Consider the following 14,528-nt stretch of genomic DNA (forward strand, 5'->3'; position numbering starts at 1 on the left):
ACTCATCTGTTTTATAAGACTGTTTCTTAATAAATAATAATAATAAAAAATATATCTGATGGCGACTGTACATTGCAAGTTAATAAAAAGCTTGTAAAATATACGGCGAGCTGCAAAAGTGCATATGCAACTGGGTGTATTACGCATTGGTTGTGTTGTATTGTCGCTTCAAGCTTATGTTATGTTTCTTGTTTACAACCCGGTCACAATATCTGTGCACCTCGCTGGAATGTGGCGCCTCTCCCGCTTCCCCTGTCACCTCTCCGCGCACTCCCCGGTGCGACAGTACGGTTAGCATCTTCGTTGCCGCTACACCTCCACATTTCTCGAAAAAACTTTTTTTCACACCGTACCCAGACCGCCGATATGACGTCACGAGGTCAGGTGCACAGATATTGTGACCGGGTTGTACATTTTTGCTTTTAACAGTTTTGTATGATTCACGGTTAGTTTCACTAGACTTATATTGACCGGAATATGGACCGTGATTAACTTTTGTATTGTTTTCGAGCTCCCGATATTTCGACGCAGTTACATGCAGGGCTCGGAACCGGTATTTTTAAAAAACCCCGAAATAGCCCAATATTTTTAATTATTTTATGCTTATTACGTAGGATTGAATCATATATTTAGGAAACAATTTTTCATTATTAAAACGTCCCATTAAAAATGAAATTATAAACAAAAGAACGAAAAAGAACGTAATAATACCGGTATTTTTGTATGGAGCAAATACCGGTTTCCGACCCCTGGTTACATGCATCTTGTTCACGGGTGACTGAAGATAGCGGGTGGATGTCAAAGTTCTGTAGACCACGCTCGGTCTACCCTCATGACTGGGCTACCGTTTTTGTGCTCACCAGTTGGCGCCACTGTAGATGTTGGTCCAGAAAAACAGATCTCAAAATTCTTCTATGCTTATTTTTATAAAATCAATACGTACAATTAGAGTTTTGAATGATTCACGGTTAGTTTCACTAGACTTATATTGACCGGGATATAGACCGTGATTACCTTTTGTATTATTTGTGAGCTCCCGATATTTCAACGCAGTTACATGCATCATGCACCCGTGAACATGATGCATGTAACTGCGTCGAAATATCGGGAGCTCACAAATAATACAAAAGGTAATCACGGTCTATATCCCGGTCAATATAAGTCTAGTCAATACGTACAGTCGCCATCAGATATATCGGAGCGGCCAAGGTGCTCACAAATATCTGAACACGCCTCTATTGTCAAGGCGCTAGGTGCGTGTTCAGATATTTTTGAGCACCTCGGCCGCTCCGATATATCTGATGGCGACTGTACATTATACACAAAGTATTTTAACGTCTAAATGTGTCATTTTTTCAACCTGTTTAATTTTGCATATATTTTAGTTGGCACTTCTTTAAAACCACTAACATTTATTGAGCTATATGATTAATCAAAGACGGACAAAGATTTTCCACATTTATGAATAAGGAGTGAAAATTTCCGATAAAAAAAGCTTGAAACCCCCAAAACTTCAATGCATTTGACATTTTGAAAGACCTCCATCTGCACTAGCGCCCCTAGCGGCGAAATTAAACGCGGTAGCCCTCATACTTGCGCGTCGTCTGCGTTCGCTTTCAACGTTACCACCGGTCGCGTTCACACTCGTTGGTCTCACGGTAGGTACAGTCGCCATCAGATATATCGGAGCGGCCAAGGTGGCAAATATCTGAACACGCCTCTATTGTCAAGGCGTTAGAGGCGTGTTCAGATATTTGTGAGCACCTCGGCCGCTCCGATATATCTAATGGCGACTGTACGGTAGGTAATCACGGTCCATTTCCCGGTCAGTATAAGTATATTTTGGCTTTTATTTCATTGTATCATACGCACATGTCACCGCAAAAAATCTGGCATTTTATAGGTACGAAGACTAAAGTCTGCAACATTACAGTACTTTACCCTATGGTCTACTGCTACCGAATATTTTTAAATTTAGTTAACGTATTTATCGCTAGATGTCATCTGCTAATTTTCACTATTACAAAAAAGGAAGTTCCTTCCACATTTAACGCATGCACTGCCAGGGGGCGTGGCCTAGGAACAAACTTGTTAGACGGTGAACGCACATGTGCGTTGGGGGCAGTGAATGTATTAAACACGGTCATTTACTATGTACGTTAATTTTTTTGTTACCTTTTTTCGTCATGTTTAATAATGCATCTAGTCGGCGCTAGATGGCGCCTCACATTAAGTTACCAAAATTAAGTTGCGTTATCGTGCCGCTAGGTGTCGCTGCAGCTGCCCCCGCCAACGGCGCGCACGCGCCACCACACAGACGACTCGTCACTTGGCAGTTTTAAATATGAGGTTTTTTTTATTTTAATATTTATTTTGTTTTTCATTTGGTTTGGTTTTGGATGTACAGGGTGCTTACCGCGAAATTAAGTACAAGGTTAAACTAGTTTTCGTTGAACAAAATGCACAGTAATATTTGTAGGGCACAAAGTAATATTTGTAGTTTTAAAATTTTTAGGTTAAAATTACATAGTATTAACAAAGATAGATATAACTCCGTAATATATGGATACAGTATAAGGAAAAAACGTGCCTCGAAAATCAAGAAAATTTGATTCTCGTTCAGAGGGCGCTACTAGCTTTGGCCTACTGTCGTATAGATGGCGTTGACGGTTTCGTATGTTATTTAACAATTTTAACGCATATCAGTAAAAGAACATGGGTCAAAATCATAAAAATAATTAATGCAAATAAAAAAAATCATTTATTCATATTTTAATACATTTTATCGTATTTTTATAAATCTTCATTTTTAGTTTTAAAGTGTGTCGACAGATGGCAGTGAATTTACTGTGGTTACAAAATTTACTATGACAGTACCGCTCTAGTATAAGTTACTCTATGGTATTAACTATAACAGAAATAAACAGTACCTACCTCAGTTCACTTTTAAAAAGGGGTCATCCATTAATTACATCACACGTTTATGGGGTGGGAGGGGGTCAAGAAAGTGTGACATGTCGTGACAATGGGGAGGGGGAGGTCACAAACTTTGTGATGTCACTTTAACTTTATCAGTAACCGAAAATTTATTTAAATTATTTTATACGCTGTACAGTTAAATAATAAGTTTTTGGAACGATAATCGTTTAATTTTCTTTTCTAATCAGTTTTGGGTTATAAAATTACTAATATTTCTTTTAAGCTTAGAATAAATTTAAAAGTGGAAAAATTACTGCCTTGGGTGAGACTTGAACTTACGGCCTCTGGATCGATACTCCAGCGCTCTGCCAACTGAGCCACCAAGACCTCATCCATAGTCAGCAAATCTTCCCACTATATGGGTCTAGGGGACCCTAGCGACATCTACCGTAAGAGTGTTACACTTCTTAAACGGCCACCGGAGTTCCAAGTCATATTGGCAGTAATTTTTTCCACTTTTAAATTTATTCTAAGCTTAATAGCATTGATCGCAGACGTTTCTGCTTGTTAAAAATTAATATTTCTTTTGTCAAAAATATTTTGATAAAATATTAATAATACTTAATTCGATTTGCCGATTCCGGTGAAAAAATGTGACGTCACACCAGGGGGAGAGGTTTGCCAAATGTGACCAAGTGTGACAAGGAAGGCCAGGGGTCAAAAAACCTAAGAAATTCGTGACGTAATTAATGGATGACCCTAAAGTAATTATTTATAAACACGCGAAACAAATACAATTTAAGATTCGTGGTGAAGCACCCCGTGCATGTTGTGTTTATATTACTTTTTAAAACTTTAATTTAAGTTGACTATCATTTGGGTTCTCTATAAAATACCATTATGTTTTCAGTATGTAGGTATATCGTCAGGTGGCAACCAAAACTCACTAGCCATAGTAAACCATATTAATACCTAAACAAGGTTGATTTTTATATAACTATTTTTTAGTAATTTGTGAGTTTTGTCACCTAACGATATATTCATTATTATTCACAACGGCGGGACTTAATCGCATAAAATAAGTTTTAAATTTACCTCCGACGTTTCGAGGACGGCGTTGTCCCCGTGGTCTCGGAGAAGACTAAAGTTGACATCAGCATCTTCTAGGCGCGCGAGTTTTTCGAACTACCCGCACTTGCTTAGACCAAGTAAATTAGAACTTATTTTACGCGATTAAGTCCCGCCGTTGTGAATAATAATAAGTAAAAATCGTGAAAGTTTAAATCCGTGATAATTATATTGATTTTAAATTACGAGTAATTATTGATATTTCAGGACGCTGAAACCAAAATCATTATGTATGCAGGTATGCCAGTTCTAATAATGACTATCTTTGTTATAGGAACAAGAGTCAACGGAACACGATGGCGATATAGAGGACATCTCAGATGGCGAACGAACGTCGTCCTCTGAGAGAAATCGACCGACCTACTATCCTGGAAATAATGACGACGATACGCCTGGGTAAGATTGTCATTTTACTAATATAAATTTAAATAAATTAACATTTAATTCAAGCATAATACACCCATTTGTGTTAGTAACTTACATAGCTAATAAAAATAATGTTAGTGTAATTACAAAACAAATTAACATACAAATTGACTTATGACTAAGAGCTAGCTTAGGGCTAGGACACAACCGGATAAGCCTTATAATTTAACACAACACAACGAATTATCATCATTCTTGACTAGAAAATGATATAGTATGAATTATCTGAGATGATTTTTTCGGGATCGTGCCCCATATCTGTTAAACAAAAGGTATTGTTTCCTTTATGCAGTGGTTACACTGCTTACTGCTAATAGCCCCGACATAAGTAACAGGAACAAACCCGTTAAAAAACCAAATTTACCATTTTATTTGTATGGTTCAAATTCATGAAACAGCCGCATCAGAGAACACGTTTTTTATCTTCAAAGAAGATACCACCCTGATTGTTCTCTGAATGTGCTGTCACATAAATGTGAGCCTTAATATTATCCCGATAGTTGCTTCGCGCCAAAGAGGATATAATAAGATAGAGCGGTACTGTCATAGTAAATTTTGTAACCACAGTAAATTCACTGCCATCTATCGACACACTTTAAAACTAAAAATGAAGATTTATAAAAATACGATAAAGTGTATTTAAATATGGATAAATGTTTTTTTTTATTTGCAATAATAATTTTTATGATTTTGACCCATGTTCTTTCACTGATATGCGTTAAAATTGTTAGATAACAAACGAAACCGTCAGCGCCATCTATACGACAGTAGGCCAAAGCTAGTAGCGCCCTCTGAACGAGAATCAAATTTTCTTGATTTTCGAGGAACATTTTTTCCTTAGACTGTATCCATCTATTACGGAGTTATATCTATCTTTGCTTCGCGCGATGATATCGCGTCGACTCGAAAGGTTAATCAAGAGTTTTACCCCCATACAACGCTGCATGCCTCGTTATTGTTGTAGGTGGCGCTGCGTCCGTTATGCACTCTTATTTAGCTTATAGCTCTTAAAATATAACTATGAAAACGGATTATATCGCGTATATTGAATTTATAGTACATCCCGACGTTTCGAACCCTTTACAGCGTTCGTGGTCAACGGGTGACTGAAGAAAAGCTACAGTGTGTAAAAATACCCACATACAAAAATAATGAACCATAATAAACTTTAAGGCTGGTTATACATGCAAAATCGGTTCATAAGGCTAGTTATACAATAAAACTATTTTCAAGTACAGATATACGCGATAAAGCTTTCATAGTTTCATTTGTTGAGTAACTATCACGGTAACCGAAAACAATATTATATAGCTCTTAAATTAGGAAACTAAACTCTAGTATTGTTTCACAGAGAATTCATGGTGAACGCAATGGACGCTGAGGAGTTGCGCCAGTCTATGCGGCGCTCAAAACAGTGGGCCGGGGACAGATTAGCGCCCCCAGCGACAGGGGCCTCGCTTAGCGGCTCTGGACACGAAGAAGATGAGGATGAGGTTAGTTATACGTGACATTTTCAACTAAAAGGTACCACATTGTCGCTTGTCAATAGGGTTGATTTCAAATTGAAGCTGTATGGAAATAGCTCCTTATTGACAACCGACAATAAGTATCCTTTTGATTGAACATGTCACATATATATGTTTTTCCCCTTTCCATCTTTGTCCTTTTGTACTAAATTGCAACGCTTATTGTACCTCCTTATAAGACAAATTCTGCGATAAAAAGAATCCTATTCTAGATTTTAATTATTTGCGTGCAAAATTCGATCGAAATCCGTTAAGGCGTTTTTGCGTAAAGAAGTGGCAAACATACAATCCAACATCCAATTAATAATGACGAAAGCTTTACTTTCCTCAGTAAACATCAATATAGGGATAAGTTCGCATTTGTTGTACTTAATTCTCTTTGTAACTGTGTTTCTCGTATTTGTTTTTCTATGTACAATAAAGAAATACATACATAAACGTTTATTGACTAGGCTAGCACATTCGCTGCAAAGATTGGCTACGCCAGTCTTCTGAGAGCGCACAAACGACACTTAGCGGTAGAAAACATTCCCTGTGGCCGAAAACGGCTAGACGACGATAATGATGATTAACTATTCTATACCTCTAACTAAAGCATTCGCCTTCTATTCTATCTTCTATTTTGCGTTATATCTTATTATTTATCTTTTGAACGCTTATGTGCCTTTTTTATTCAGGTGTCGACGCCATCAGGAGACAATGCGGAGCGCAATCCTCTCTCAGGCTCTTGTGAGAGCATAGACACAGCCGTCAGACGAGAGAAGTACCTTAAGTCGGCCTTCGATAGCCTCAGCGGCGCCGAGTTGGACACTATCCCTGGAGGCAAGTCTAATTGTTTATGTATAATTAAGAACAATAATGGAACTAGGTTACCTCCTTGGGGTACACCTTGTAAAAATGTTATTTTTGTAAGGTAGATAATTTCGTCGGTACTTGTTGGACTGAAACTAGAAATGTATAAATTGCTTTTAATTAGTTTTATATAAATATTAAATATTTTCAATATGCGTCGCATTATTTATCGGTGAACTTAGTCAAAAGCTTTGGTCAGTTCGATAAACGTGTCCAGACATAACGAGAATATTTCAAGTAATTATTTGTTGTGGAGAAAAAAATGACCAAAATGCCGAGCGGCGGAGTGGCGGTTTTTGAAATAGTAACTGAAGCTTAGATTTTTACTCGGGAATTCTGTTAAGATAATACGATTTATTTTTAACAACGTTCGTTATGTTATTTTTTACTTTTTAGGCAAAACATTTCATTCTCTCAGTCACATCATTTGCAACGACATGTATACAATGTCAGTTGCCTGCTAACCTCATACGCCCGATCGACCCAGTGAACGACTCGGTATGATTGCGCTATATTTCTGCACCGATCTGAAGTGACCTTTGACCAAAGTCATTAAGGGCCTACCATGATCAGCGAAGTTCGCAAATTACGGGCATTTTTCTCTTTTACTCGCCCGCAATTTGGCCTCGGTATTCGCGGTAGGCCCTCCGTTGAATGCCGGAGTATATGTGTAACTTCAGCAGTCTTTATAATTTACGTAAAATGGTCCTCAGGTCACACATCCTTATCGGCGCAGCACCTGTCCCGCGCGCCCCGCACCGCGCCCACCCCCGCGCCGCGCACGCCCTCCAAGCCGACCGACCCTGAGGCGGCGCGCCGGCGCGAGGAGCTCCACCGCCGGATACTGGAGACGAGGCGCCAGCTGGAGAACGTGAGTACTGTCGCATACTTATGAGAGCCTGGTACCCGCACCGCGCCTACCCCCGCGCCGCGCACGCCCTCCAAGCCGACCGACCCTGAGGCGGCGCGCCGGCGCGAGGAGCTCCACCGCCGGATACTGGAGACGAGGCGCCAGCTGGAGAACGTGAGTACTGTCGCATACTTATGAGAGCCTGGTACCCGCACCGCGCCTACCCCCGCGCCGCGCACGCCCTCCAAGCCGACCGACCCTGAGGCGGCGCGCCGGCGCGAGGAGCTCCACCGCCGGATACTGGAGACGAGGCGCCAGCTCGAGAACGTGAGTACTGTTGTATACATGTATACTTATGAGAGCCTGGTATACGCACCGCGCCCACCCCCGCGCCGCGCACGCCCTCCAAGCCGACCGACCCTGAGGCGGCGCGCCGGCGCGAGGAGCTCCACCGCCGGATACTGGAGACGAGGCGCCAGCTCGAGAACGTGAGTACTGTTGTATACATGTATACTTATGAGAGCCTGGTATACGCACCGCGCCCACCCCCGCGCCGCGCACGCCCTCCAAGCCGACCGACCCTGAGGCGGCGCGCCGGCGCGAGGAGCTCCACCGCCGGATACTGGAGACGAGGCGCCAGCTCGAGAACGTGAGTACTGTTGTATACATGTATACTTATGAGAGCCTGGTATACGCACCGCGCCCACCCCCGCGCCGCGCACGCCCTCCAAGCCGACCGACCCTGAGGCGGCGCGCCGGCGCGAGGAGCTCCACCGCCGGATACTGGAGACGAGGCGCCAGCTCGAGAACGTGAGTACTGTTGTATACATGTATACTTATGAGAGCCTGGTATACGCACCGCGCCCACCCCCGCGCCGCACGCCGTCCAAACCGACTGACCCTGAAGCGGCGCGTCGGAGCGACGAGCTCCACCGCCGAATACTAGAGACGAGGAGCCAGCTCGAGAACGTGAGTAGTGTCGCATACTTATGAGAGCCTAGTACATGAGAGACAAATAAACTGCAACTTTGCTCCTAGAAACAGCAAAAAAAACCTAGGACCGAGCTCGCCAGAGCAAAGCCAGCACGCTATAAAGCTTAAAAGTGGTCTTTTTTTTATATGCAGTCTCTTTCGTACTCATGAAATGTTCATACGTGATGGCTTCTCTTTTGCACACTTCAGTTATTTTTAAGCGTAAGCATCATTCTAGATCTGTGCACCACTATAAGTGAGTATCTATTTATAAATTTATAGAAGACAACATGCAAAAATGGTGGGTAATACAAACCTATGGTAGGATCTGTCTAACATACCAATTCCTCTTTTTTTTTTTACAATGGTCCACAATAATACAATTAAAAAATTTTTTTCAATTAAATTAAAATAACATAAATTAAAAAATTACACTAAATTATAAACAATCATTTACTTGCTGGAGCCCGTACATGAACACTTACACAGTGACTCATATACGGGCAATCCAGCCGGTCTGCGATCATGGCCAGGACGCTGTTGCGACTGGCGCAATTTATGATTAAAAACTAATACAATGCAAAATACAGCATACACACATATATTTTACATAAAGTTCGTAACGTTATTCGTATTTTTCCGTCCACCAGGTGGCGTTCCGGTCGAACCTCAAATCCAGCCAATCCACGACGGACCTCTCGTACATTCCCGAAAAGGACAGGAACCGCAATAGACCCGTCTCTATGGCCGTGCCGAGCAATTCCAGACCATACGGTAAGAGGAATAAAGTTTAATCTAATGATAGATGAGGTTGGATATTGTTAAAGACGGCTCACAAGCTGATGTCATGAAATACTGTGCAGAGTATTTTTTTAAACCCTTTTCCAGGTTGTTACTAATAACTAGAAGGTTTTTGGAACTAATCCACATATATTACAAATAGTTACGTTTTGGTGATTCATTTGAAAACAAGTCACATTTTTCGAAAGATTAATCGAATTCGAACCTTAAAGCGGTTTGAATAAGGTTCAAATTAAATTGACACTTATGTGGTCGATAAATCATTCTATGCCTGGAAAAGAGTTAGATCAGTTAGATGTGAGGAAAGTAGAATCTATAGACTGTGCATTGGGTCAGAAATATCTTTGACTGTATTTAATTTTGCATATGTGACATTTTCAACCAAAAGGTACCACATTGTCGCTTGTCGATAAGGTTGATTTCTAATTGAAGCTATATGAAAATAGCGCCTTACTGACAAGCGACAATAATTACCCTTTTGATTGAAAATGGCACATATAATGTCTTTCGTAAAAAATAACCTCTGGTAAGCAATATTCAGTTTTATTTCTCGGTAATAAGATTAATTATGGGGATATCGGCACCTGGTTTATGGAAATTAGTAGATACTGCAAGTATTCTTTTATATCAAGTTGCCAAGAACATTATACAAATTAAGTATAGTCATACTGTTTTACAGATTAACTATGAGAACGATGTTAAAAAATTACGCCATTATTAACCATTTTTAACCGCTGACTATATCCATAATTTTGTATTTCACTGTTTACCTATTAATACAAAATGTGTGATTTGTTATAAATTAATTAGTAACAATTTCGAAATGCCTTTCGATAAACACGTCTTTCGAAAATGTTACTTATAACTAAAATCGTTTGCATTGACATGTTTGCAAACGACGTACAGTCAGCAACAAAAGTAGTTACGCGGAGAAAATGCTTAAAATGACTTTCACATCTCTTCTCAAATGAATAAGGCTGGGCATTTTAAGCTTGTATTTCTACGTGGCTACTTGTGTTGCTAACTGTATGGTGATATCAAGCTATGCGGCACTAACACCATCGACTCATTAACGATCTGCCCCACGCTGCCAGGAGTTCCCCCCTGCCCCGAGGAAACCTTAGATAGCCTTAATTTTTACGACAGCCTAAACCCCTACCAGAACCTAGACTATCGCCAGAAGAACCCTTACGCCATCCCCGCTAACGTCAACAAATACATACCTGAATATGACATGCCCCCTTACGTCCCCCCACATTCAAATTTACAAAACGTTACAAATGATAGGAGAATGAATTTCACCGTACATGGAGCTCGGCCTATGGTATTTAAAGAACAAACGCAGAAACAACCATTAGCATTTACTATAGATATGTCTAAAAAACCGGTTTCAAAAGTCTTTAATAGGCTGTTTCCATCGACGGAAGAAAAAGAACCGCCTAAACCTAGAAATTTCCATTTAAGTTTGAATAAGAACCAAGAGGATAATAAAAAGTTGAAACCTAATGCTAGAAGCATTTTTAAAAATTATAAGTCTTGCCCAGTATCACCTGTTTCTGAGGAATGCAAATGGGCGGATAAAGTAGCTCAAAATCAAGCTAATCAAGCAAATAGCTCTTTAGATGCTAAGAAAAGGAATTCATTAAGCTTCTTCGTAGGTCTTGATAAAAGTATGAAAGATAACGGCAAAAGTATTGTTGATACCATTAAAAGTGATACTGAAAAGATGATAGCGGAAATAACTAGGAAATATGGAGATTTGGATGAATATGAACCTAATAGAAGCGATTTAGATTTACAACCTACGAAAGAAGAAAAAGACGATGGCAATTTTTCGTCTGATTCTTTAGAAGATTGTAGTTTGAGTCAGGACGCTAGTTGCAAAAACAAGCTGTATTCTAAAAAGGTTTGCAAGAAACATAATAAAGCTAGAATGCCGAGACGTGCCGTTTCAAACTATGAGATATACGGATCTATGGACAAGCCTGTGGTACCAGCAAAACCTTCGTACATAGTCGGACAGAAAAGTTCCACATTACCTCGGAATATGCCTTCGAATTTAGACGACATCATGGACGAGGAAGCCATGAACGCTAACTATTCTAACATGTACAGATGCCAAAGCGTTCTGACTAAGAGATGTGTTACTAGATCCAATGAATCAGTTTTAAGTGACAATTCAAATGGCTCAAGTGTGTCTAATGAAATATTCCTAAAATATGGTAACGAAGTAGCTTTTCAACAAGGCAAACTTCATGATAGTAGATACAATTTGGACTCGCAGAATTGCTCCTTTGAAAATCTAAATGAACCTGATGAACATTACTTAGACAAACACAGACACAGCAGCGCTAGTTTCTTTTTAAATCAGAAGAAATACATGAAAACAAGTTGCAGTCAAGAATCAGTGCTTTCCGATGAAATGTACTTGGACAATGAAAATCATATATCTCGAACCAACTGTAACTCTTTAGAAAGCGTATTGTCAGATGATTCTGAATGTACTAAGAGTGCGCCTTTAGAAATGCTCTTCGAAGGAACTAAACCTAAGAAACAAATGTCAAATCAAGCTGTCGGTATACCTAGGAACAGTAAGAGTTGCTACGAATTCGATAATACATCCAAAAGTTATGGTTCCAGTCCTAATAACGTTCCATATTTCGGTGGTTACATGTATAATAATTACTTGGGAGAGGCTAGTCCTAAATATGTCGAAGCACCACCGAAACCGCCAGCTAAGCCGCCCGCTGTTAAAGTATATGGATTTGAAATACCCGTCTCCGAATTTTCTGGTCATAAAACTGTGACGAGATCAAAAAGTCTATACGATTCAACTTGTAAACATGCACCACCTCCTCCAGCTAAGAATATTGCGTATTATTTCGATGGAAATAATGTACAGCAGTACACTAAAGATAAGAAATCAACAGATGAAATACCAAGGTTGAATAAGCAAGATTACATGGCCAGCACAAGCAAGTCTCTACAGCCGAAGTTTGCTGAGAACCAAAAGTATAAAAGTGAGATGGAAGGTTGTGAAACAAAGGCTATGGTCAAATCTAAAAGCTGCAGTTTTGAAGTTGTACTAGAACCAGCTTCTAAGCCAAATCCTCTTAAGAATTTGATGGAAAAACGCAACTCTCACGTGCAAAAGAATTTAGAGAAATTCGAAGAACAGATAAGGAAGAACACGCAGACGAAAGTAAGCAAAAACCAAATTAATAAAGAAAAAGCGAATGGAGCTAAATGTAATAATACTACGAAGAGTTTGGAGAGAGGCTCTGGGCAGAAAAATAATAATGTTAAGACAACTATGGAGTTTGTTCCTCACAAACCTCCGAAACCTATTAAGAGAACGTCTTCAGTCAAATTGAATAACAGACTTAAAGCAGGCTTAGAGAAGTCCGGATTAAGTTCCTCAATATCGTCTCAATATAAAGCTAAATTAGACGGATTACAGAACAAAAACATCATGTCAAATAAAAAGCCACTTGAAGATAATAATTCCAATCAGATTGAGGACCCAAGTGACTCAGCCGAGAAATCTTTTGACGTTTTTGTTGCAGAAAAAGATATTAATGAAAATAAATCTGAAATGCAAATGGATAGTCTTGAAGTATACGCTATGCAAAGAATGGAAAGGATGAATCAAGTTAGCATGGATTCCCTAGATGTCCTTGAAGACAATAATGATTTTGCCAAAGACTCTTTAGATTACTATGTGGAGCAAAACAATAAAATATCTTATGGAAAGTTTATTAAAGATCAAAACAATCAGATGACGTCTATAATCGACAACGCTTGCTCGTCTAATAGGAATAGAGAAACAAAAGAAAACATAGATCCAAAAGCGATGAGCGATGAAATAAAAAAATACAAATACATCGAACGAAAGATAGAAATCATTAATAAATTAGTTGAAATGGAGGAACGGAAAATCCTACAAGAGAAAATCCTAAAAGAATATAGAATGAAACCGCTTAAAGCTAACATAAACGACGGAAAGGGCGTTGTCAAAGTACTTTCCAGAAAATTTGAGAAGTTAGCATCGAAACAAACTGTCCCCAACTTCGCATCGCTCACTTTAGAAGAAGCGGATACGGATACAGAAACCAATTCAGATGGCAAAGAAATCAAACGTAACCTAAGTCTTCCGGACATTTTAGATACAGACCAAATAGGGGGAATAGTAACAGAAGCTATAGAAGCTAGCTGCGACGCAGGCAACGAGCCTGAAGAAAAACTAAACAACACTATCGAAACCGAACCGCCTAAAATGCTAAAGCAGAGAGTGTACAACGAAATGGTTATCCCTAAAACTGACGTACACTTAGATAGCGAGAATTACGAATCATCAACGACTAGTTCAAGCTGCACGAACTCTCCAAAAAGACTATCGTTATATTTCAACAAACCTAAGCCCCCGTTTAGGAAGATAATTCGAGTGCCGACTCCAAGACTTTGTATGGAGAATAGGATGATGCCGCCAGCTAAATTCAGGCCAGTTTTGCACTCGGGGGGTGGTGTAAGGCTTTCTGCGTTAGCCAAGAGGGTTCCCCTCCATTCCCCTCTCCTGCCGTCGCATTTTGTCCCTCAAGGTTGGGAGCATGTTCAAATTTTCATCGTTTTTGGCATGCTTTTCATAGTGATGTTTTTTGATAGCAATTCTGTAAGTTTATTGAAACAGATGTTGATCTTTGACATGAAAATTAGTCATTTGATTGATATTTATATAAATACATGTCAATCACAAGTAAACTATGCCAATTTCAAAAATTATCAACAATGTTGTTTATAAAAACTTACAGTTTTAGTGTCTTTTGGCAATAATCTAGTCTGCATGTATTTTTTACTTTGAATATTGTTGTTTTTCATCTAAAAGCAAATTTTGTAATTTCGTCTATGAATGTCTTAATAGGTAGATATTTCGTAGATTTTTTTATTTCAATTTAAAAAATTTGAATTAGACAATTTACAGAGCAACGCATTTTGGTTACTATTCTTATTTTATATTCGTAATCGTATTCTGATTAGGTAAAGGTAGAAGAAATTTT

At 39.4% G+C, this 14,528-nt stretch overlaps 1 protein-coding gene across 3 annotated transcripts in view; it reads left to right on the forward strand.

Annotated features, from left to right (window-relative positions):
- LOC134753493 (mitogen-activated protein kinase-binding protein 1) overlaps positions 1-14,528 on the forward strand; it is a 130,941-nt gene that overhangs the window by 99,192 nt on the left and 17,221 nt on the right. Inside the window, exons 24-29 of one of the 3 annotated variants that reach the window (XM_063689372.1) lie at positions 2,269-2,349; positions 4,322-4,443; positions 5,825-5,966; positions 6,677-6,821; positions 7,565-7,722; positions 9,324-9,447. In XM_063689372.1, the coding sequence (XP_063545442.1) occupies positions 2,269-2,349; positions 4,322-4,443; positions 5,825-5,966; positions 6,677-6,821; positions 7,565-7,722; positions 9,324-9,447 (772 nt within the window). Of the gene's footprint in view, positions 1-2,268; positions 2,350-4,321; positions 4,444-5,824; positions 5,967-6,676; positions 6,822-7,564; positions 7,723-7,762; positions 7,876-8,400; positions 8,512-9,323; positions 9,448-10,568; positions 14,073-14,528 lie in introns of those variants that run through there. The other 2 variants (XM_063689370.1, XM_063689371.1) reach the window with 2 other exon arrangements.

Source organism: Cydia strobilella, chromosome 27 (genome assembly GCF_947568885.1).
Source record: "Cydia strobilella chromosome 27, ilCydStro3.1, whole genome shotgun sequence".
In the NCBI taxonomy this organism is placed as follows: domain Eukaryota; kingdom Metazoa; phylum Arthropoda; class Insecta; order Lepidoptera; family Tortricidae; genus Cydia; species Cydia strobilella.